The 22,580-nt window shown below is 38.6% G+C and overlaps 1 protein-coding gene across 1 annotated transcript in view; it reads left to right on the top strand.

The window, feature by feature from the left end:
• The first annotated feature begins 304 nt into the window (after nucleotides 1-304).
• The window catches only part of SLC17A5 (solute carrier family 17 (acidic sugar transporter), member 5), a 24,008-nt gene continuing 1,732 nt past the window's right edge, over nucleotides 305-22,580 (top strand). The window contains exons 1-10 of the mRNA XM_009869609.1: nucleotides 305-359; nucleotides 2,695-2,891; nucleotides 4,337-4,570; nucleotides 5,091-5,178; nucleotides 9,117-9,203; nucleotides 10,425-10,543; nucleotides 11,258-11,416; nucleotides 12,977-13,109; nucleotides 14,653-14,800; nucleotides 20,910-21,000. Of these exons, the coding sequence (XP_009867911.1) occupies nucleotides 305-359; nucleotides 2,695-2,891; nucleotides 4,337-4,570; nucleotides 5,091-5,178; nucleotides 9,117-9,203; nucleotides 10,425-10,543; nucleotides 11,258-11,416; nucleotides 12,977-13,109; nucleotides 14,653-14,800; nucleotides 20,910-21,000 (1,311 nt within the window). The remainder of the gene's footprint in view (nucleotides 360-2,694; nucleotides 2,892-4,336; nucleotides 4,571-5,090; nucleotides 5,179-9,116; nucleotides 9,204-10,424; nucleotides 10,544-11,257; nucleotides 11,417-12,976; nucleotides 13,110-14,652; nucleotides 14,801-20,909; nucleotides 21,001-22,580) is intronic.

Genomic DNA, 22,580 nt, shown 5'->3' with positions numbered 1-22,580 from the left:
GTATGCCATATAAAAAATACTCTAACCTACTTGGGAAATGTATAACTGCAGCGAGAGGCTGTTAAAAAATGTATTTTTAAGTGCCAGAAAGAGAGAAATCTGAGTTCAAGTCAGTTATTAAAGCAATAAGTCCTTGAGTTTGCACAATCCATCAAACTCCAGTTGAGGTGGTTCACCTCACCCACAAGGAAAAATACAGCAGAAGAGCAACTTCCTTTAACTGCTGTACAGCTTGCAGCACAGACCTATTTTTTTAACTGCAGTTTAAGAATCTTGTTCAATTATAGCTACAGTATTATAAAAAATGCCTCTGAAATCAGAATTAATTATAGATATAGGACCCAAGACTACCAGTCAAGGTAAGATCTTGAACATGTTGGTTAACTGTCTTAAACTTTACAGGGGTGAAGGTCTGTGTCTCTTTGATTGTAGCAATCTCCTGAAGAGGTTGGTAATTGTAACACATCTGGAATCTTCTCGAACATTCTGTTCCATTAGCCTGATCTAATATTCTCAGGTACTGCAGATGCAGTTAGTGGAAAGACAGGGAAGCAATCATTTAGAACCTGTTTGTTACATTGTTATGATAAACTGTTTAAAAAAAATTGACATTAGCTATCTTAAGTTCTTGCTCATCTTTTTTTTGGTGGAGTTTGCTGACTAGACAAGGTGTATACTAGTAAGAGTATACTAGAAGAGTAGTGGATGTTCCAGTTAATCTGCATTTTCAAGGAAGGGTTACACCATCACCCTTCTGTTATTGTTTAACCCAAGCAAATACAGGTAGTGGAAGGCTTAAGTAGCTTTACGCATAATTATATTCATTGTTATAAATTACATGACTATACATTTTCTACTTAAGGCAAATTGCTTCTTAAACAGCAATAAACAAAGCTGCTTGAGTAGCTTTTGTGCAGTAAGCACTTCCTGCTCTTAGTGTCTATTGTTTTTAATGTAAGCAATAAAATCTTGGCTGCTCTCCTTAATGTCATTTAAAAATTAGATATGGCTTTTTCAAATGCTGCTCGGGCAAGACTTGCAATTACTGCAGGTCTGGAAAGCGTTTTGCGTATTTGTAGAGTAGCCTCAATTATTTCTAAGTGAACATAGCAAATACAGCCTCTCTGTCATTTTAACAACTTGTGTAGACATAATGAACTTCACCTAAAGTTGGTCAAGGTTAGAGATTTCAAAAATGAGAAAGTCCTAATACTTTCATGAAATATATAGTCTTGCAGAAAGGCTTAGTTGGTGTCCCCACTGAAAAAAAGACAAAATTGCATAGAATCAGTCTTTGTTTCAAGGAAGTTACTGGGGAAAATCTTCAGACAGCTTGGCCACGGGGCGTGTTTTTACCTTCCTACTGCAAATAGAGAATCCAGCCAAGAGACATACTGCAGAAGCAGATGAATCATAGGATGCATTGGGTTGGAAGGAACCTTTAAAGGTCATTTAGTCCAACCCCCTGCGGTAAGCAGGGACATCTTTAACTAGATCCAGTCAATCCTGTTTTTCATGGTTATGCTTGTTCTGTTCATCATTTGAGTTCTGAATAGCTGGAGGAAGATGAGATTACTGTAGACTGAGGTAATATTTGTGGGTGCTGATTCTCAGCCCTCCCAGAGTTTCAGATGTCCAGGTTATAAAATCTTCCATTAGCTCTATGGTTTCTTCACAAGGAGGAAATTCTGCCCCCTAACTATTTGTAAATTCAGCAAGATTCTTCAAGTGGTTTCTCAACATTTATGCTCAGTAGGTTCAGGCATTCCCAGTTCATAAAGAGTATCTGCAACACTGTAAACTGTATTTTGTATGGATACAAAATTTATTGCCACTGGTGGTGAGCTGTAAGTTGACCAGCACAAGTCTGATCTGAATCTCCTAGTACTGATGAATGATCTGTGCCAAATACTGCTTTGTCCTACTGTGGAAGGGAATTGATAACTGTGTTGCGGTGCAGAGTCTGCTATCTGGGTTTAAACAGTGTGTAGAGCCGAGTTAATGTCACAACACCAATATTATGCTGAACCTGAGACTCATTTTCCTTTGCCAAGTTTGTTGTTGTGTGGTAACTGCAGAAGAGAAATTGCTGTTTCATAGCGCCACCGCAATATCTGCTATTCCCCCTTTCTGCTAGTTTTCTCTGTTTGGCAGCTGTGAGCAAACACATACTCCTTCATAAGCAAACTTGTAGAACAAAAACTTGTCCTAGAAAACAGGCTGGAATCTCAATGACTTTTTTAACACTACTTAAGAAGTACTTAAGAACATCTATTTTTCTTGAACAGTTTTCGTGTACATGACAGGCTTCCCGCTCATGTTGGTTTGTTTTGTTTTTTTTTAGTGTTAAGTTCTACTTTTTATAAATATTACTGTATTTTGGAGAGGACTTTTGAAATCATGTTTCTAAATCCATTTCCACAGATGACCCACCATACTTCCACTGCATACTTTCATGTGGTTAGCTACCAGTTGCCTAAACCAGAATTACGTTTGTTTTGCACATCAGTAGAAAAGTGGGTTGTATTTTGTTGTGGTTTTTGTTTGTTTTTTTTTCTCTCAGCCTCTAGCCCTGTTGAGTATACTCCTTAAAACTAGAACAATTAGCTTGTTTCCTTATCTATATTTTTTCTTACCCATACATTTCTAAGGTTGTTAGTAAAAACAAATTTTTTTCATTTGCTCTTGTTTCAGTCCCTGCGTGCTGCTCAGCTCGCTACAATCTAGCGCTACTGGCCTTTTTTGGATTTTTCCTCCTGTACGCATTACGTGTGAACCTAAGTGTTGCTCTGGTGGATATGGTTGAACCTAACACAAGTTTAGTGAAGAATACAACTTCCAATGTGTGCCCAGAGCATTCCTCCACCAAAAATGTTCCTCGCAACACAACGGTGAGGTCTCAAACGTATTGTCTTGTAATATGGCATATAAAAGTGTTTTTAACAGAAATCTGTGATTGATGGTTTGTGCTCAGGCGGCAAGAGGACAGGCTGCTTTTTACCAGGTGGCCTTTTCAGTGGTTCTTTTAAAGCTGTTCTGAAAAATAACAGCATTACATGACTAGCTAATTTAGAAGTGCTTTGCTTAGGGTCAGTGTTTTTACTTACATCCTTTCTGTGCTATTCCTTGCAAATTGGCCTATCTGGCCTTGTAGATCTGCTATGACTCACTGTTTTATTTGCTGGTGATCAATTGTTACTGTTATATCTGCGTCAGAGCTCACATCACTGTCCATATTTGCCTGTTTCTCGTAAAGTCTCAATGGCATGAAATTTCATTACAAATTAGCATGTAATAATTTTCTCCTCACTTCTTTGATCTCTTTCTCATATCATGATTCTTGTCCTTATATCCTTTATCTCTGACTTCTCTTCCAGTAATCCTGAAAATCACATTTCTCAGCTGAACAGAACTGTTGAATTTGAAAAAATGTTTTAAAAAAACCCCAAACCCACACACTCTACAAATTTGGACTTGCACAGATTTTATAATTGAAGCTTATTACTGAGCGCTCTCACCATCTTCCTGTCTTCATTCTGTTTGCTTCTTTAGAAGTTATTTATTATTTATCACAAGCAAATTATAACTGTGAACTTTATGGGAAGAAGGTTCTGACTCATCACTTCTGTGAAATGCATGCTGCTCACTTAGGTGCTTATAAATTGGTCTTTTGGAAGTGTTCACAAACTTCAAAATCACATTATTGGGTAACAGTTCATGTCTTGTTGCTGACTTCCTTTATGGCTTCAGGCTCCTTATCTCGACCTTCTTTGCATTTATTACTTTGTCAGGTAATCTCATCCTCTCTCTGTTGTGTTTATCCCATTCTTCCAGCTTGTAAGTCCTGTCCTTGGCTGCTTTCTTTCTTTGTATTAGATTTAAGCATCTGCATCTCCTTGTTTACTTTTCTGTCCATAAATTTTTTGCATGAAATGCCATTTTCTCGAGCATGACAGAATGTCCACATTGTGTTGCAGAAGTAGGATTCGCGCTCATGCAGACTGTGTAGGTGACACAGATGTACCTATGTCACCTAACCTAAGTTCCTTAGAACTCAAAAAGGGACCACTACCCGAGCACTTACATTTCACGTTGTGATAACTGTCATACTTGCACTAGATACATCTGGACAGACTGTAAACTACCTTAATTAGCCTTCAACACAACTTTGATTGCAGTATAGATGTGTGTAAAGGAAGGAGACCCTAGGGTGGAGGCCATGAAAGACTTGTAATTTAGGTGTGAAGGATCAATCAAAGTTATAAAATATGGCCAGAGAAAGTGCGATTTTGAACTGACTGCCTTTTTTTTTTTTTTTCCTCCCCCCTCTTTTTAGGGGGTAAAGTATTCTTGGGATGCTGATACTCAGGGATGGATCCTTGGCTCTTTTTTCTATGGCTATATCATTACTCAGATTCCAGGAGGATATCTTGCAAGCAAAATTGGGGGGAAGCTGTTGCTGGGTTTTGGCATCTTTGGTACCTCTATATTCACCTTGCTTACACCCTTGGCTGCAAATTTGGGAGTTGGCTACCTTATAGCTGTCAGAGCCTTGGAAGGACTGGGAGAGGTAATCCTTTTTTCTTTTTTTTTAATGTAACTTGAAAATGTATCTGACTAGTTTATTAATAAAATTGGTAGTGTTTAGACCCTATGGGTGTCTGTATGCTGGAGTAGTATATAGATTGTTTCATTCTGAGTGGCTTAGTGTTTTGTGGGGATTTCTTGAATAATTAAGATGTTTGCCTATGTTTTAGGCTAAGCTTTTCAAATAAGAAAAAGGTTTTATTTGTAAGGACACTTGAGACAAAACTAAAGTTATCCCTTCTCATTTTTCAGAAATTAGGAGCTCAGAAGAGTATTGCTTGTATTTTTGGAGCTTTTCCAGCATGTAGAGAATCAAAAGCAGGAGAAATTAATTCTGCCTTCTTACTCTCATGCCTTGCATACTTTTTTAAAAGTAGTTTCTTGCTAAACAAGAAACTAGCAGATTTTACTACTGCTTTGTAATGAAATATGCTTTGAAACATGTGAAGTTGAAGGGAGGTCTGGAATGCTCACATTTCAACAGAATGAAATTTGTTTTCTAGGGTGTTACCTTCCCAGCTATGCATTCAATGTGGTCTTCTTGGGCTCCTCCACTGGAACGCAGCAAGCTCCTTAGTATTTCATATGCAGGTGAGAAATTCCCACGCTGATAATGGGATTATACGTTTTTACTGCAGTATCAGGGAGGATTGACTTAAATCAAAGGGATTTATATTATAAATTTTAATCAGCATTTAATCTGGAAAGCGTAACATTGAATTAAATCTTGCTTTGCATTCATTATCTTCATTTATTCATGGCTTTTATAACCCTGAGAAAAGTATTGATCTGCAACTAAGCATAAACTTCAGGCCAGCTTTGGTATAAAATGGTGTAAAGAGTTACTGTGAAGTTTATTAGAGAAGATCCTGTACATAAAGAAGATTTAGTATTAGGAACAAAGAAAACTGGGGCAGAATCACAGGGTAGAGTTGTTTGGTTGGTTTTTGGGGGTTTTTTGTTTGGTTTTTTTAAAGTGTTTCTGGAGCAGCTCAAGGAAGAAAATGTTCAAAGTCCCAGGTATTGCTGCAACAGCTCTTTGGCGGAGTCTGACACTCCCTGACCAGATTCTCTTAAATATTCTATATGTGGAAGGTTTAATGTTTGATATCAAGTTTACTTATTGAAATATATGTGATGTTACACAGGATTTTTGATTTAGCAGAGTGATATATTTGTGCTTTCAGCATATTTTGTAAGTTAACAGAGAGCACTTGTGGAAGGTTTAATGTTTGATATCAAGTTTACTTATTGAAATATATGTGATGTTACACAGGATTTTTGATTTAGCAGAGTGATATATTTGTACTGTGCTTTCAGCATATTTTGTAAGTTAACATAGAGCACTTGCAATATACATTTGCATTGCTGGTCTCTAACTTGCTCACTGTCATGATGATGGGAATCCCACAGAATCACAGAATCACAGAATGTTCGGGGTTGGAAGGGACCTCTGAAGATCATCTAGTCCAACCTTCATCCCAGCATAACAGCTCTCACCACTACACCAGAGCCTCAAGTTCTAGATCTACTTTTTTTGTAAACACCTCCAGGGTTAGTGACTCCACCACCTCGCTGGGCAGCCTGTTCCAGTGCCTCACCACTCGTTCAGTAAAGAACTTCCCCCGAATATCCAATCTAAACTTACCCTGACGCAACTTGAGGCCATTTCCCCTTGTCCTGTCATTAGTAATTAGAGAGAAGAGACCAGCACCAGCCTCACTACAGCCTCCTTTTAGGTAGTTGTAGAGGGCAATAAGGTCTCCTCTCAGCCTCCTCTTCTCCAGACTAAACAAACCCAGCTCCCTCAGCCGCTCTTCATAGGGCATGTTTTCCAGACCTCTCACAAGCCTTGTTGCCCTTCTCTGCACCCGCTCCAGCACCTCGATGTCCTTCTTATACTGTGGTGACCAAAACTGGACACAGTACTCGAGGTGAGGTCTCATGGGTGCCAAGTACAGGGGCATGATCACCTCCCTCCTCCTGCTGATCACACCATTTCTGATACAGGCCAGGACCAGGAAAGAGTATGTGGGTTTAAGGCAGCTCAAGTCTATTGTTCTCTTGGAAATTCTGTCGTTATTTTTTTTGCTTTTATACTTTCTGCATTCACTCCCCTCATGCTGGTCACACTTTTTAGGAATTGAGGAAGAAACAGTTACACTTCCAGCTAATCCACTCAGCTGACATGGCTATTTATCTAAAACAAAGGCCACGCTCTGGTCCTCTTTATGTTAAGGAAGTGTTCAGTTTTGGGTGTCGCAATATAAGAAAGACACTGAGGTGCTAAAGCCGGTCTGGAGAAGGGCACTGAAGCTGTTGAAGGGTCTTGAGAACAAGTCTTGTGAGGGAACTGGGATTGTTTATTCTGGAGAAGAGGAGGCTGAGGGAAAACCTCATTGCTCCCTACAACTACCTGAAAGGACGTTGTAATGAGGTGTGGGCTGGTCTCTTCTTCAATGTAGCTAGTGATAGCATAAAAGGAAACGGCCTCAAGTTGCATAGGGGGAGGTTTAGATTGCACATTAGGAGAAATTTCTTTACTGAAAGAGTGGTGAAGCATTGGAACAGGCTGTCCATGGAAGTGATAAGAGTCATCATACCTAGAGGTGTTCAAAAAACATGTAGACATGGTGCTTTGGGACATGGTTTAGTGGTAATGGTGGTGCTGCATTGATGGTTGGACTTGATGATCTTAGAGGTCTTTTCCAACCTTAATGATTCTGTATGATTCTCTGATAAAGTCAGCTTGCTTTGCAATACATGTGATCAAGTCACAGCCTGCATTATTCTGTAGCTTCATGCACATGTTGCTCTTGCCCATCTCCACTGAGCCTTTGCCTGTTTTAGGGGTTTATTGGTCAGCCACATTGCTCAATGCAGTATTTGTGGGGCATGTGAAAAATGTAGCTTTATAAATTTGTTAGTCAAAATTGATATTGTTTCTTGGAGGATGATGACAAATTTTGTGTTCACTTAATGAAGCGATGGTTTGTTTTTCTCACTCTTGTTAGTATTAATTCTGTTACAGCTTTCATGTTCCTCCTGGACTTCATCAAGAAAACAGGGCTTTGCCATGTGAACTGTGATAACAGTTTCTTAAGTAGCTAAGCCTTACTCTTGCCATCAGGAAGGAAGCTGTAATTTGTTCTTCCTCACATCTCCTTACTTGCCTCCTAGCTAAGTGTCTCATGCCTTCCTTTGTGCTATTTTGGGCACTCATCAGAGTGTTCCATGAGACACTTTAGCCCTCCTAATGCAGCAGAAAGCTTTTTCTCTCTTCTCATGTTTGTTTTCTGCCTTATTAGTGAATTAAATCTACTTCAGAAGAAGTCTTCATGTGAGAAGTCAAGCACTGAGTACAGAGTTGGGACTGACATCTACTGCATTTAACCACTGGGAGCTTTTAAACTGTCCTTTTGTATATTGTAAAACTAATGATCTAGCCACTAGAAGAGGCTGTGGCCTTGAACAGCCAATTGTTAGGAATCATGGATGGATAGAGCATCTTGTGTAAACTTAGAGTGTTTTCCCCACATTTTCATGGTTGACAGTCATGGGGTCTGTGGTTTACTTAATTCCAATCATGTTGGTTTTTCTAAGAGAACATGTGATTGAGGTTATATGTAGTTGGTATTCTGATTTATATTTTGCACGATATATAGTTTTATTCTTCATGGTTGAAGCTTTCTGCCCCAAATGAAAATTATTGTTTCCATGAAGAGAGAATCTAGGCAGCCAGCATATAAACATAATCTATTGTTTTCTGAGTCAAGATTAGGTCATATAATTAACATTAAGAAACAAGGTCTACTGTTCAAAGTTCCTAAATATATAAATAATATGGGTTAGGTTTCTGGTTTAGATTTGGAGTGGAGGGGGGGAACTTGCCATCCTTTGCAAAAAGTGTATCAAATTAAGAATTCAGGAATAGTTCTTTCCTGCTTTTGGCCTGTACCTGAACTGGAATCTGCTCATTTTCCCTTTCTTTCTTTCTTCCCTTCAAGTCTTCATGGGATTTGAGCCTGCTGGTTATATGGTTATATGGATGCTTTCTAGCTCTTGTTTCTAGCATTCCTGTTTTTGTGGAGCTGGTAGGAGTTATGAGAAATGCAACCTTATTATATGAACTCAGAATAATATCCCTCCCCACCACATCCTTAATTATACTACGATCGGCTCTCGTGTTCTGCAGCAGTGCCAGCTGACTGATTTGCATTGGTTTGGATATAACAGAGCCATTGCTTTTTATAGAGATGAGTATGCCAAGAATGCCTCTCTTTTATTGCTTTTTGCTTATAATTTTGGATGCTTAGGGCTTTGTGGCTCTGTTCATCTGGAGATACCAAAACAACTTATTGTGCCTGTGTTTCTTTATGGTGAAATGGTACTCCTAGTGGTGGTGACCACACCTTTTCTGCATTATTTATTACAGAATTATAAAATAACTGTGAAATGCCACTTAGTTTAAGGGGTCTATGGAAGATCTAATTAATGTTTTCCTGCTTTATTTTGCTTTCTTCTGGTAGGTGCACAGCTGGGAACTGTTGTCTCTCTGCCACTATCTGGTTTAATTTGCTACTATATGAACTGGGTTTATGTCTTTTACATATTTGGTAAGGTGGTTTTTTTTTTCTAATTATTAAAAGTACAATCCATATTCTTTTTGAAAAGCATGGTATACTATAAAACTTATTTTAAGTTTTAATAATGTGTTAGACCTGTAGGGTTGCTATTTTATTCTTCCTGGGAAATTAGAGATATTTAAAGTTAAGTAGATTCCTGTGTACGGTGGCTATGTAAGCCTTGCTTCCAATGAGCAAAGCTATCTCTGAGTTGGATAAAAGCTCACACAAGTCAAATGCTGTTAACTTTCCCACCACTGGGAAACAACAGGCTGCAATTTCTTATTTGAAGTGTGAAATTGAGTTAATAACTTTAATCCCAGGAACAAACTTCTCCTCTGAATGAGGGAACATGTGAGAAATTACTGCTGCTTTAAATGGAAGCTGTGTGGAAATTCTCTAGCAGTGACAGGAACCCTGAAGGAATGCCCAAAATTAAAGGCATAGCAGGTTTACTGTGAGTTGTGTTCTAGAAGAAGCTCAAACATAGAAACTATTTTTTAACAGCATGTCATAGATCTAACCAATGCTTTTTATAGGTCTATTTACATGCCTGAGCAATGGGGATAAAACACAACAGTTACTCTCCTCAACAAAACCACCTTCAAGTTTTGTATAAACAGAAAGGATTCAAAACAAATAATTGGACAAAATTAAATGAGTTATAATGTTATAGTTATATAAAAATACAGTTGACTTAGACCAACTATTGAAAACTTACCTTTTTGAAATGACTGTTCTGGGGTTTGGCTTAAGAAAAGCAGGATTGGTACAGAAGTTAAGCTGCTCGTAGTGGTATTTCGCGTGTGTGCACAAAGCATTTTTTGTGATGAAACTTAATGCCAGTTTTTATTTCTTCTGAGCAAGCCACATTGTTTGTGGCTGTTCCTTGTGACTGATAAAAATAAAATGTGTACACGTATGCAACTTTCTTGCTGTATGAGGTGCTTCCAAGTGGAAGAAGAAAAAAAAAGAAAAAAAAACCCCACTTTCCTCTTTCCTGCTTAGTTGTCTTCATTGTATATTATCTCTAAATATGAATTAAGCCACTTTGACGAACTACTTTTTGTAAGTTGATAAAAAACAATATTCATTAAAATTATATCAGAGTATTTGCAAAAAATTTATAAGTAAATAATCTGAGAGAGTTACTCACTTAATGGAACTGCTTATGTTTTTATTTCTAACTCTACACCCATCTTTTCCCAATAGGTGCACTTGGTGTGGTATGGTTCTTCTTCTGGATGTGGTTGGTTAGTGATACACCAGAAACTCACAGGAACATTTCACATGCTGAAAAAGAATATATACTCTCTTCTCTAAAAGATCAGGTACAGCACTTTGCTATAGTCATATGTATCCTACTGTGTTGGGGGGTTGGACTAAATGATCTTCAGAGGTCCATTCCAAACCCTGACATTCTGTGAAGTAACAACATAAACCACAAATATTGTCATTAGTGTCATGCTCTGTTGATATCTACAAAAAAAATCCTTAATCTAACATAGAGGCAGTATTTGTCAAACCAAAAATTAAAAATACAGTGCAGTTGTGTAAGTGAGAAGCAATTAGTAATCAAAGAAAGCATTTATAGTTTATATCTGTGGCTGGGGTTAACTGTAGTTACAATCCATGAAGCTGTCTGAGAGACCAAAGTTAATGTCTCAGATTGCGTAGGAAAGATTCAGCTGAACAAACTCATGAAAGGGTGACTTTTTAAATATTTAATCATTTATAGCAAAAGCAGGAGGCAACAAATCTCAACAAGGGAAGGTATGCTTTTTTAGAATTCTGTTTACAAAATGTAATAGTAATTGGTTTGCTTTGCAATAGTAAAGAACAGAGCAATAGCATATATTAGTATGCCTTCAGCGAGAACTGAACACACTAATTCAGTCATTGCTGATGACCTGCATCTATTAACTCAGATTCATTTTGTGCCCTTCAGAATGAAGCAGAGACTTGGGTAGGATCAAAAGACTATTTAGTAAATGTTCATACTGATGTCCTGATCACTCTCTTTTTTTCTGCCTGCTGCTTGCTAGCTTTCTACACAGAAATCTGTTCCCTGGAGACCTATATTGGAGTCCATTCCACTCTGGGCTATCGTTGTGGCACACTTCTCATATAATTGGACTTTCTATACCCTTCTTACACTCTTGCCCACATACATGAAGGAGATCCTGCGATTTGATGCACAGGAGGTGAGATAAAAATATGCAACACTAAAGTGTAAAAGATGGGGAATCTCAGCACTAGAAAAGAAGGCTGCTATAGGGAAAGCTGCAAAATGACTGGAAGAAAAATAGCTGAAGTTATTGGTTGGGTTCCTTATTATGCCACTGAGGAAATACCTGCATAAACATCTGTGACAGTCATTTGCTAACACAGCCCTCAATTGCATGTGTTTTGTAAAATGCTGTTGCATTAAATGTTAACAGGTTCTGCTGTGAAGTGGTTTCCTATGTCTCTGGGTTATGTTTCTTCTTTCTGGAGTGACTTAGAGTACTGATTATTGTGAACATTTTAAAAAATCTTGCATAATAGTGCTGGGCTAACTTTGTTGCCATGCAATTAGATGGAAATTGCATTGCTCTTTAAAATATTATGCAGTCGCTACTATATAGTCCATCAGTTTCCATCCTATAGTAAAGGGATTGGTTAAAAATAATGCTGTATCTCTGAGCAGTGCTTCTAAGGAAGTTGCTTTTTACTACTGAGACTATCTTCTATTTTTCAAAACTATACTTACAGCTTTTGAGCATTGAAACCCAACAGACCGCGTGTTTGAGTGCTAGTAGAGTAGATTACAGGTGGGGATGTGTTTCTGGTCTCATTTCAAATTAAATTTCCTAGGGAAGCTTTCACTTCTTTGACAAATATACATTTTATAATAGTGTATAAACATTAGAGTATTTCTATTCAATAGCTATCCAAATACCTCTTTTTAATCACAGTTAAGGTCAAATTATAGTTCTGTTAAGAGTAATTATCCATAGTGATGTGGAAAGGTTGTAAACTTACACAGTACAGCAGTACCTTTTTTTTCCCTTCATCAGAAAAACATTCAGAATCAGGCAGAAGCGTATAAACAGCTCTTGTTTAAAGTAATGGGAGTTAACAGGTGACTTCAGTGTAAGTAGTGTCAGGTCCTGAGTAATAGCTTTGCTCTGAGATCATAGAATGTCCAGACTGGATCTGATGAAAGTCATAGTTCTGTATCTTGTCTCTGATTACAGCCAGCATCGGTTGTTTCAGCAGATAGATATGGGATACTGTAATGTTCAAGAGTTACAGTAAGTAGTACAAAACCCTGAGAGTACATATAGCTTTCAGAATTCTGAATATTTGCAGCTTCCACTTACTTCAGTTACTCACTGGATAGACTGTCCTACTTGAAATTGGTGGGTTTGGAAACTTCCATGATCAGGTTAATGACCACAAGATAACTTTATGGATAGTTTCATTTTTCTGGAACGCAGTTGCTTATTTAAACCTTTGAGTTTCTGGTCTGGCTGCATTGGTAGTTACACATTAAGTCATGCAATGGACAGTTTACACATTGGTGACTTTAAAATAGTTTGCTTTTCCTATCCCTAGGTTACTCTCTTATGGTAATACCGGCAATAATTATGTGGATGGATGGTTTTGACACCTCTGGTTCAGTCTCTGTTAATGCTCCAGCATAAGTGATGTTTCAGCATATTGAATTGTCATTTCAGCAGTTTAACTGTCTTTTTTTTTTTTTTTAATCTTCTTAACAGAATGGGTTTTTGTCTGCCCTACCTTATTTTGGCTGCTGGTTATGTATAATTCTGTCTGGACAAATTGCTGATTACTTACGGGAACAACAGAACTTCTCCACTGTTTGTGTTCGCAAATGTTTTACCCTTATAGGTAGGTGCAACTATCATCTCTCTTTGGAACATATCATATCTGAGGAAAATGAAGAATTTGGGAGAGTAGTGTAACATTCCACTGTGAGATTAGGCAGGGTTGTGCATGGCTTGAGAGGAGCAGCTGTATTTGTACACTAGTTTGCCAAGAGTAAATCCTATCTTTTTCCATTAACCAATAGGCCTACGTTTTAAGACAACAATAAGAGATTGCCAAAAGCTTTGTTTAGTCCAAAATATGTCATCCTTACAGGCAAACTGATTAAAGAAATGATTAGGTCGAATCACCACTGAAGTGGTGATGAATTGCTTGACAGAATGATACCTTGTGAATGGCTTTATCAAACTGAGACAAGATATTGTTCTGCCTGAGCCCATTTGAGCCCTGTGTTGTTCAGTTTGTTTTTTTTTTATTTAAGACTTAAGTAACTGAATAGGAATGTTTGCAAAATTTACAGTTGCTACCAGCATGGGACGATCAAATAGAATCCAAAAAGATCTTGATTAATTGGGAGGAGAAATGATTTGAAATCAAGAGATAATCAAGATCAGGTTTTTAGTGAATACAGGTAAAAGCCTGTATTTAGGAAAAAGTTGATTGTTGATTAAAAGAGTGGCAGGAGAAAGAAGGGAAAAAAAAAGATAGATTAGGCAGAGGATCCATACAAATTGCAGCCTGCTTGATGTATGCCCATCCTTGCTGTCTTCTCAATTCTGCTGCTTTAAAGCAGCTCTTGTAATAAAATCTCAAGCATTGTTTTTTTATTTTAAACCTACACCATGTTGGTGATACGATTTACTGTAGGGCCTCACACCCAGGTACGTACAAAAGAAGGGATAACCTGCTGTTGTGTTAGGAAAAGCAGGACTGCTGGGTTGTTGGCTTCGTCAGCAAAGGCATGTACCTGGAGCTGCTTACAGAGACCATGATGGGGTCATGAGCTGGGAAATGGGTACCAGAGGTGTCCGCAGACAGGAGGCAGCGTGCTCCAGTATAGGTACAGCAGACGTTCAAATCTTGTAAACTTGAAATAAAATTTATTCTAGAAGGTGCCTACTGGAGAAATATGCATACGTGTATATATATATATATATGCATGTATGTATTTGTATGGACCCTTCCAGCTCTACTTTATTATGACCTGCAGAAGTCAATGTTCCTGAAACCTGGAGAGTAAAATGGGGATAATTTCTCTGCAGTACACTGTCAGTGCAGCTTCTATTATTTTTATAACAATAAATGAAATTAATTTCTGAAGTCACTTTCAGTATATGGTGATTGTTGTTCATTTTTTATCTAGTTGAAGTTTGTTCTTTGCAGCTAAAGTGGGATTTTTCTGGTCTGGCTACCGTTTCCTGAGGCAGTAATATGTTTGCAACCCATCTGCTCCTCCTTACAGGCCCACTGTAATGCATGCAATGCAGTGCTGGATTCTGTGCACTAGATGGCGGTAGAAGTTGTATGGAAAATACATGCACAACGTAGAGCCTTTTAATGTGTCTCATGTTAGAAGTCCATTGATTTTAAGATTTCTGTCTTAAAGGAATGATTGGACCTGCACTGTTCTTGGTGGCGGCTGGATTTATAGGCTGCAACTATGCACTGGCTGTTGCATTTGTGACCATATCTACAACACTAGGAGGATTTTGTACATCTGGCTATAGCATCAACCACCTGGACATAGCACCTTCGTAAGTATTGCTGAAGCTATTAGTAGTGCATGTGATTTAAAAAAAAAAAGTGGTCATAAATGTATTGCTGGGGTGCCTAGGAGATTTAGCTATGGACCTTGCGCTGTACAGACCTGGAATGTAAACACTGACACTCAGGTTTACAGTATTAGAATGTGCTTAGGGGATGGTCTGTGGTGTTTTGTTTTCCAGAATATACAAACTACAGAACCATAGAATGTTTTGGGTTGGAAGGGACCTTAAAGATCATATTGATCTAGTTAAAGATGTCCCTGTTCACTGCAAGGGGTTTGGATTTAGATGACCTTTAAAGATGCTTTCCAGTTCAACACATTCTATGATACTACGTTGTTACTCCCCTGCCATGCGCAGGGACACCTCCCACTGGACCAGACTGCTCAAAGCCCCATCCAGCCTGGCCTTGAATAGTTCCAGGCAGGAGGCATCCACAGCCTCTGGGCAATCTGTTCCAGTGCCCCACCACCATCACAGGAAATAATTTCTTCCTAATATCTAATTTAGATCTACCCTCTTTTGTTTTGAAACCGTTACCCCTTGTCCCATCGCTACAACTACCTGATAAAGAGTCCCTCATCTTTCCTGGTACACACCCTGTAAGTACTGGCAGGATGCTCTAAGGTCTACCCAGAGCCTCCTCTTCTCCAGGCTGAGCAACCCCAACTCTCTCAGCCTGTCCTCATAGAGGAGGAGCTCCAAGCCCCTGATCATTTTTGTGGCCCTCCTCTGGACTTGCTCCAACAGGTTCATGTCCTATCTTATGCTGGAGGCCTCAGCTGAACACAGCACTGCAGGTGGGGTCTCATGAGAGCAGAGCAGAGGGGGAGAATCAACTCCCTCAACCTGCTGGCCACACTTCTTTTGATGCAGCCCAGGATAATGTGAAAGCACATTGCTGGTTCATATTTAGTTTTTCATCCACCAGCACTCCCAAGTCCTTTCCACTGGATGCTCTCAATGCACTCATCGCCCAGCCTATATCAGTGCTTGAGATTGCCCCGATGCAATTGCAGGACCTGGCACTTGGCCTTGTTGAATTTCATGAGGTTTGCATGGACCCACCTCTCCAGCTTGTCAAGGTCCTTCTGGATGGCATCCCTTCCCTGCAGCGTGTCCGCACCACGCTGCTTGGTGATGGTGGCAAAATTGTTCTCTTGGAGATCAAACTCATTTTTTTTGAACTCTATAAATAACTTGTACTGTGAATTGAATATGAAAGTAAGAAGATGAGCCTCTGTGATGCACTTTGTAAATCAAGGAGAATTGCAAATTTAGATGATGTAGTTAAAGCAGTGCTTCTGGGGCATTATGGGGCCATTGTACAACTTCAGCTTCAAGCTTAGCTTTGCAGAACTACAAGTTAGTTTCCAAAAAATATAAGACATTGGCTAGGAGTTGGACTCATTTATTTTATGTCTCTGTTTCATAATACAAAACGTAAGTGTTAATGCTGTAACTTAATAGCAGAACTTGGATATCTGTGGAGTTTTGATTTGTCTCTTTTTCTCTGTGCATTGCAATTTCGTCTTTGTGTCATTGTAATATTCCCTTGCACAGGACCTTTTCTTCACTCAGTACACAGAATGGTTCGTGCTCTAGAAATGACTCTGTTACATAAGAGAGGGAGACTGGCATTCGTTCCCAAATCCTCTACCTCATAGCTGTAGTAGTTGGAGACCACATAATAACAGAGGCAGGGCATTATAGGAGAAAAGAAGCATTATGTTTAAGGTAACTAAACATTACTCTTGGGAATTCAGTCCTTTCAGTGCTCTGTCACAGAGTTTGCACGTGGTAGGTCGGTTCGATCAGACTCTAGTGCAATCATCTGTGAGGACCATGTTCATACCCTCTGGCTTTAGGAATTTGGACTCTTAAGAGTTCTTTAGTTATGACATATCATGGGAACTTCTTGAGGCTGGTTCAGATGCTATAATATGTAAAGGAAGTCTGCAGCAGCCAGAATCCAAATTTAACATCTCAGCTGAGAAGTTAGGTTTGGATCTAGTGAGATTATTTGAGGCCTAGCTAAATTTATTGCTTGCTTTCCTGCACATCTTCAAACTATTAAGTTCTGATTTACAGAAGTGATATTACTAGGAGGGCAGACAGAAGTCAGTGGAGCTGTGCTTTGAACAAGTGGACAATGCTGTTAAATACTCTGAAAATAAGGTCCTGAGGATCTCTAATCAAGCGTTCACTAGGCACATACATGCTTGGCCTATGTTTTTATTTCCAAACTGTAGGATGAGTTTTGTATTGTCACACCTATCTCCCAAGAGTGTTGTGAAAATAAACTAACATTGTGAGGAGTTCTCCTGGAAAGCCTTTGGGATGATTAAAATTCTGCTTGCGACAGCTGAATAGCATATGCAGAAAGCAAGGCTTAGGCCCATGCATTGAGCAAGTGAAGTGAAACAAACTATTAAATGGTGCTCATTAAGTGAGTGCAATTCATCTTGTCCACTGAGTGCAACAGAGTTGTCACAGGCAAAAGGAAATCACGCAACTGCAGTGTGTGTCTCTGGGAGGCATCTGCACAAGGAACTTCTGTATGCAGGTGATGGCTGAGCTTTCCAGAACTAGGAAGTTGTGTGTGTTTTCTAATTTGAGAGATACTGTACTTTGCATTTTTAATGTGCTTATTTCAAGAGTGGATTTGTATATGACAGTATACAGAGTATTTTAGCTATTGAAAATAGCCACATGAAAAAAAAAATTGCATGGTGTGATGCTGACACGTGTCAGCAGGCATAATTAGATTCACCACATGAACTGCTGCTGATCCCTCTGACCAAATCCTGCTCTATTCTTCCTCCCCTCAACAAAGTCCTGCTTTTATTCCCATTGCATTTAAACCATACAAGTTCCTGTAGCCCTTCTTTCCTCTCAGATAAGCTGGAGGGAGCATACTAATTGTGAGTGCAGGAGAGGCAGGTGTCTTGCTGATAATTCGGGAACTTTGGCCCAGCATTGCCTCTAAAGACGAATAGCTGCGTGTGCAGGAAAACTCTGCTGGATGGGAACATGGTCAGCGCAGATGCTGTTTTATTGAAACGAGTAATTCTCCATTCAGCATAGGCATGTTTTAATTCAGGGTAAATCTGTCCAAACTGAAATGGAGAAGAAAAGGGCATGTCCCTGTAAAAAGGTCATAGAAGAAAAAATTATTCAAATACAAAAACATCTAAGATGAGAGAAAAAAAAAGCTTTTTTTTTTTTCCCCCCTTCTACTTAACTTTTTGCAGCTGTCTGGACTTTGTTGGATGAAACAGCCAAGGCAGACATTCATAGTTTCAAAGCAATGCTTGACATAATTCTAGAAATCTGAAAATGGGGTCTGAATAAAATTGTGAAGGAAACCTCTGTTAAGTTTTTAAACTCTGTTAAGAGTTTACCCAGAGCTTGGATTTTGTTTCTTCATTTACTGGAAGATGTTAGAATAACCAGAAGTGTTTCAAAGCAGTTTCAAAATGCTCCTAAACACCCATTTTAATTGGTTAAAAGTATGCTGACTAGAGTAATAGAGTCCCTTTTTGGTACTAAAACTTGCATTATACCAAAAAAAAAATCATAATCACAGGAAAAAGGGAATGAAAATACTGAAGGAAAACCAACATTTGCTGTCTGTTCTTAGCTTCTAGCATGTATTTATAGTGCCATCAGTGTATTGAATTGGGAGGGTTAGGGATGGGTGGGAGGCAAGATTGTTATTGTGGGGGAAAATGTATTGTATTCTGGCTCTTTAGATCTACATCAATATGTTGCCATGATTACAATTTTTGGTATTGCTGCTACTATAAGCCCTTGTAATAGTCCCGTGACTGTTATACACTAAACATTTGACATCTCTGAGTAAACTCAAGAGTATTTGAGTATTGCGTTTAACTCTTGAGTTTACTATTTAACTGCTCTACAAGTCAATTTGCATGTGGTTATCCTCACTATGCCGTAAGAACCTGACCAACAGCTTACCATTAGTCTTGCTCTACAGATGTGTCACTTTTTGCTTTCCCTTTTCATATGGGAGTCTCCACTGTGCTGAGGGAGTGGCGAGGCAATTATCTGCATCAAGCAGCGAGCATTATCAAGAATGCAACCGATGTCAGAAACACTGGGCATAACCAGAGGCGTTTTGACACCAATTGACTGCCAAAGATCCGTGGTGACCAGGGAAGCTACTAAACTCGGTTCAGTTTTGAAACTGCATGTTAGCAGTATTGTAGTGCTTAAACATGTCGAAGACAAAATGCATTTGGTTGCACTTAAAGGCTTTATATGGAGTTTTCCTACATGTGCTTGTCTGCCTAAGGGAAACTTTTACACTTTCACATTCAGCTTCATAAAGGACTATTAATTCTTAAGTACTTTCTGACATAAACAGACTACATGCTACCTTTATAAGAAATAAGGATTAATGAAAGCATTGGAGCTCAGCCTGAAATACACATTGCCATGCTTTAAACTGATACGTAGTGTTGACTTTCAAAAAAATAATAATCAACTAGTAAGCTCAATAATTGATTGCTTTCTCAGGGGAAAACAAGATATCTTTGGACTTGATACACATATCACAACCTTTTATAATAACACTGAATTCTCCTGTTTTGGTAAATAAAATGTCAAAGCTACGCAACTCTCTTTAGAGATTAAAAATATTTTTCTGTTATGGTAAATCAGTGTTGATGTAATTTCACTCTGCTAAACAGCCTAAAATGATCACTGGGAGATAGGTCCTTTCTCTTGTGCTAAACTGCAATTATCAGTATTTTGCATGATATTTCAGCCAGCAAATCCACCTTGAAAATCTGAACCACACGGATGTATACTCTGGTGGTTGGAAGGTTGAGCTCTGCTGTAGAACGTCTAGCTCTTATTTCTCTTCAGCTTGCCTCACAAGTCTGCGCTTGTGGTACAGTTTCAAACGTGATCTTTTGGCGTATTGCAACACTGCCATTAGGGAGATCTTTAATTGCCTAGAGATGAGGTGCTGAGAATCAGATCTTAAGCAAGTTTCCAGCTTTTCTCAGCAAGTTTTTATGGCTGCTGGTGCACCCGCATGCATGTGTGTGTGATAGAGCAATGAGTTCGTGGAATAGGATGCCTCAGAATGGAGCTGCAGGAATAGCAACCAGCAGAACTGGTTAAGTCAGACCCATTTCCCATTGGCCTTGACCCACAGAAAGCTGAAGGGAAGAACTGCCGCAGTGCTCTGAACTCAGGTCTTTGGAACATGCTCTGTAGCGTAAGTGGGGACAATCATCCGCGTTGGTGCTATTTGCCTTCTTGGCAAACACTTTGTAGCAATGATACCTGACCCAGCTCCTACTGTTGCCAAGCAGCGCTCTGTGATGCTCCTTGCTGTCTTTCTTTCAGTCTCTTCTCCCAAGTAACAAGAGATAAGACGAGAGGGAAGGCCTGAGTTGCGCCAAGGGAGGTTTAGATTGGATAATAGGAAAAATTTCTTCACTGAAAGAGTTGTCAGGCATTGAAAAAGGCTGCCCTGGGGAAGTGTTTGAGTCACCATCCCTTAAAGTATTTAAAAGATACGTAGATGAGTTGCTTAGTGATGTTTTTTAGTGGTGGGCCTGGCATTGCTAGGTTAACTTTGGACTAGATGATCTTGAAAGTCTTTTCCAAACTAAATGATTCTATGACTCTACTTCAAGGTATGTGATATTTCTTTTCTAACTTTCCCATTTGACACAGTTTGCCTTTGGCTTAGCCAAGGGAATGTGGGTTTGGATTATGGATCCTGAGCAAAGCCATGTGTAATTTAAGTTAAATTCTATAACTAGCCTGTGGAATATAGAGATGTATAGAATCATTTAGGTTGGAAAGAACCTTTAAGATCAAGTCCAACCACTAAGCTATCACTGCCAAGACCACCACTATACTATGTCCCTAAAAATGTATGTACCAAGTTGTCGGTGACTTGTTACTAGAACAAAAGCAAGCCGTTCCCACTGGAACAGGTGTATTTGAATTTGTCTGTGTGATCAAGATGAGGCCTCTGTGATCAGGTTAGGCACAATTGTTTCCATGACTGATAAGCAAGGTTAATAAGCAATGTTAACAATTTCTTTTGCAGGTATGCTGGAATTCTCCTTGGGATCACAAATTCTTTTGCTACTATCCCAGGAATGGTGGGGCCAGTTATTGCCAAGAACCTCACTCATAATGTAAGACTGTTTATTATTTTTTCATTTGTTATATTTGTATCTCCATTGAATGGAAATTCTGTCATCTTAAGTCTGCAGTCATTAAATGAAATCTAGGTTACATGTGTAAGTTGTACTGTCCCATTGTTGTGAAGGACTGAATTCCTAGCCTTTATTCTTCTGATTCTGATCAGGAAAATAAAGGTAAAATCAAAGATCTGTGTATGACTTTAAAATTTTAGTGACTCACCCCTTATATTCTCTAGGAATAAAATGGATATGTTTTTATCACAGTCAAACCGTTAAAATACCAACTAGATGAGACAGTTAAGGTATTATTTTAGCAAATTAAGGCAAGTTCTTACTTGTTTTTTTTAAAGCAGTCTCTCACATGAGGTCTTGAGTTGTAAGGTCAGCATTTGTCAGATGAGTAAGAAACTAAGTTCAAATGTGTGGTGTTTATAATGCACCCCTTGGATGTATGTCTGGCTTAGGACATTCTAAGCTGCGGTAGTTTCAGGAGACAGCTCCCTTGAGCAGTCTTAGATTTTACTTCCAAGATGGTTTAGTCAAAGGGTGATTTGCAGTAGAAAAAGGAAGTAAGGAATTGGTTTATTTTTTTATATTTTATTTTAAATCAACCGTATGAATTATTCTAAAATCTTTTAAGAAAGGAAGAGAGGAGGAGTAAATTTATTGATAACAGTTTAATTTTTTGAGTTGGTGGTCACTCCAATGATTTCCTTAAAAATAAAGTGAAAATATTCATTAATGAATCCTAACAAATAGTTCTTCCAGACATCTTAACAAGTGTGGTTTTTTGCTTGTTTGGGTTCAATTCTTTTTACCTATACTAATGCGCTGTTCTGGTATTATTCTGTTTTTGTAGTAAGGTTAGTTACAGTAGTTATCTGGAGAAAAAAAAATAAGAAAACAAAAGAAAGCTTTAAGACATCTGCAGATATTACTTTATTTGAAAAGAAAAACAAACAAACCACAGTTCTTTGCCACCCATGTCTTAAGGCCCTTCTAAACCAGAATTTACAGGATTCCTCTTGAAACCCGAGTAAATACAACTAACTTGTTTGGGTTAGCCCAAAGCTTATGATTCTGGAATATGCACGTAGTAGTAATTAAGAATATCTTACTGCATAGTAAAGAGCATTTGAGCTCTTGGATCACCTCCTGACTTGAAAGCAAGGTAGTGTGTCCCCTTACAGTAACATTCTCTATGAGTTTCTGTAGCCTTCGTGCAAATGTGAATTTTGATATGAAAGCTCTATATCTCAGATGATAAACTGATCCAGATAGTCTGGAATTCTGTTAGGACTATCTGAGTAAGCTGTATTATTAAACTGGAGTGAACTATACTGATGATTTAATCTTTGACTTGAAAGCAAGGTAGTGTGTCCCCTTACAGTAACATTCTCTATGAGTTTCTGTAGCCTTCGTGCAAATGTGAATTTTGATATGAAAGCTCTATATCTCAGATGATAAACTGATCCAGATAGTCTGGAATTCTGTTAGGACTATCTGAGTAAGCTGTATTATTAAACTGGAGTGAACTATACTGATGATTTAATCTTTTATGTTTATCACGC

This window comes from Apaloderma vittatum, unplaced genomic scaffold (genome assembly GCF_000703405.1).
Source record: "Apaloderma vittatum isolate BGI_N311 unplaced genomic scaffold, ASM70340v1 scaffold12525, whole genome shotgun sequence".
Taxonomy (NCBI): domain Eukaryota; kingdom Metazoa; phylum Chordata; class Aves; order Trogoniformes; family Trogonidae; genus Apaloderma; species Apaloderma vittatum.
The sequence above is the reverse complement of the archived record's forward strand: the minus strand, read 5'-3'. Positions and strand labels throughout refer to the sequence as shown.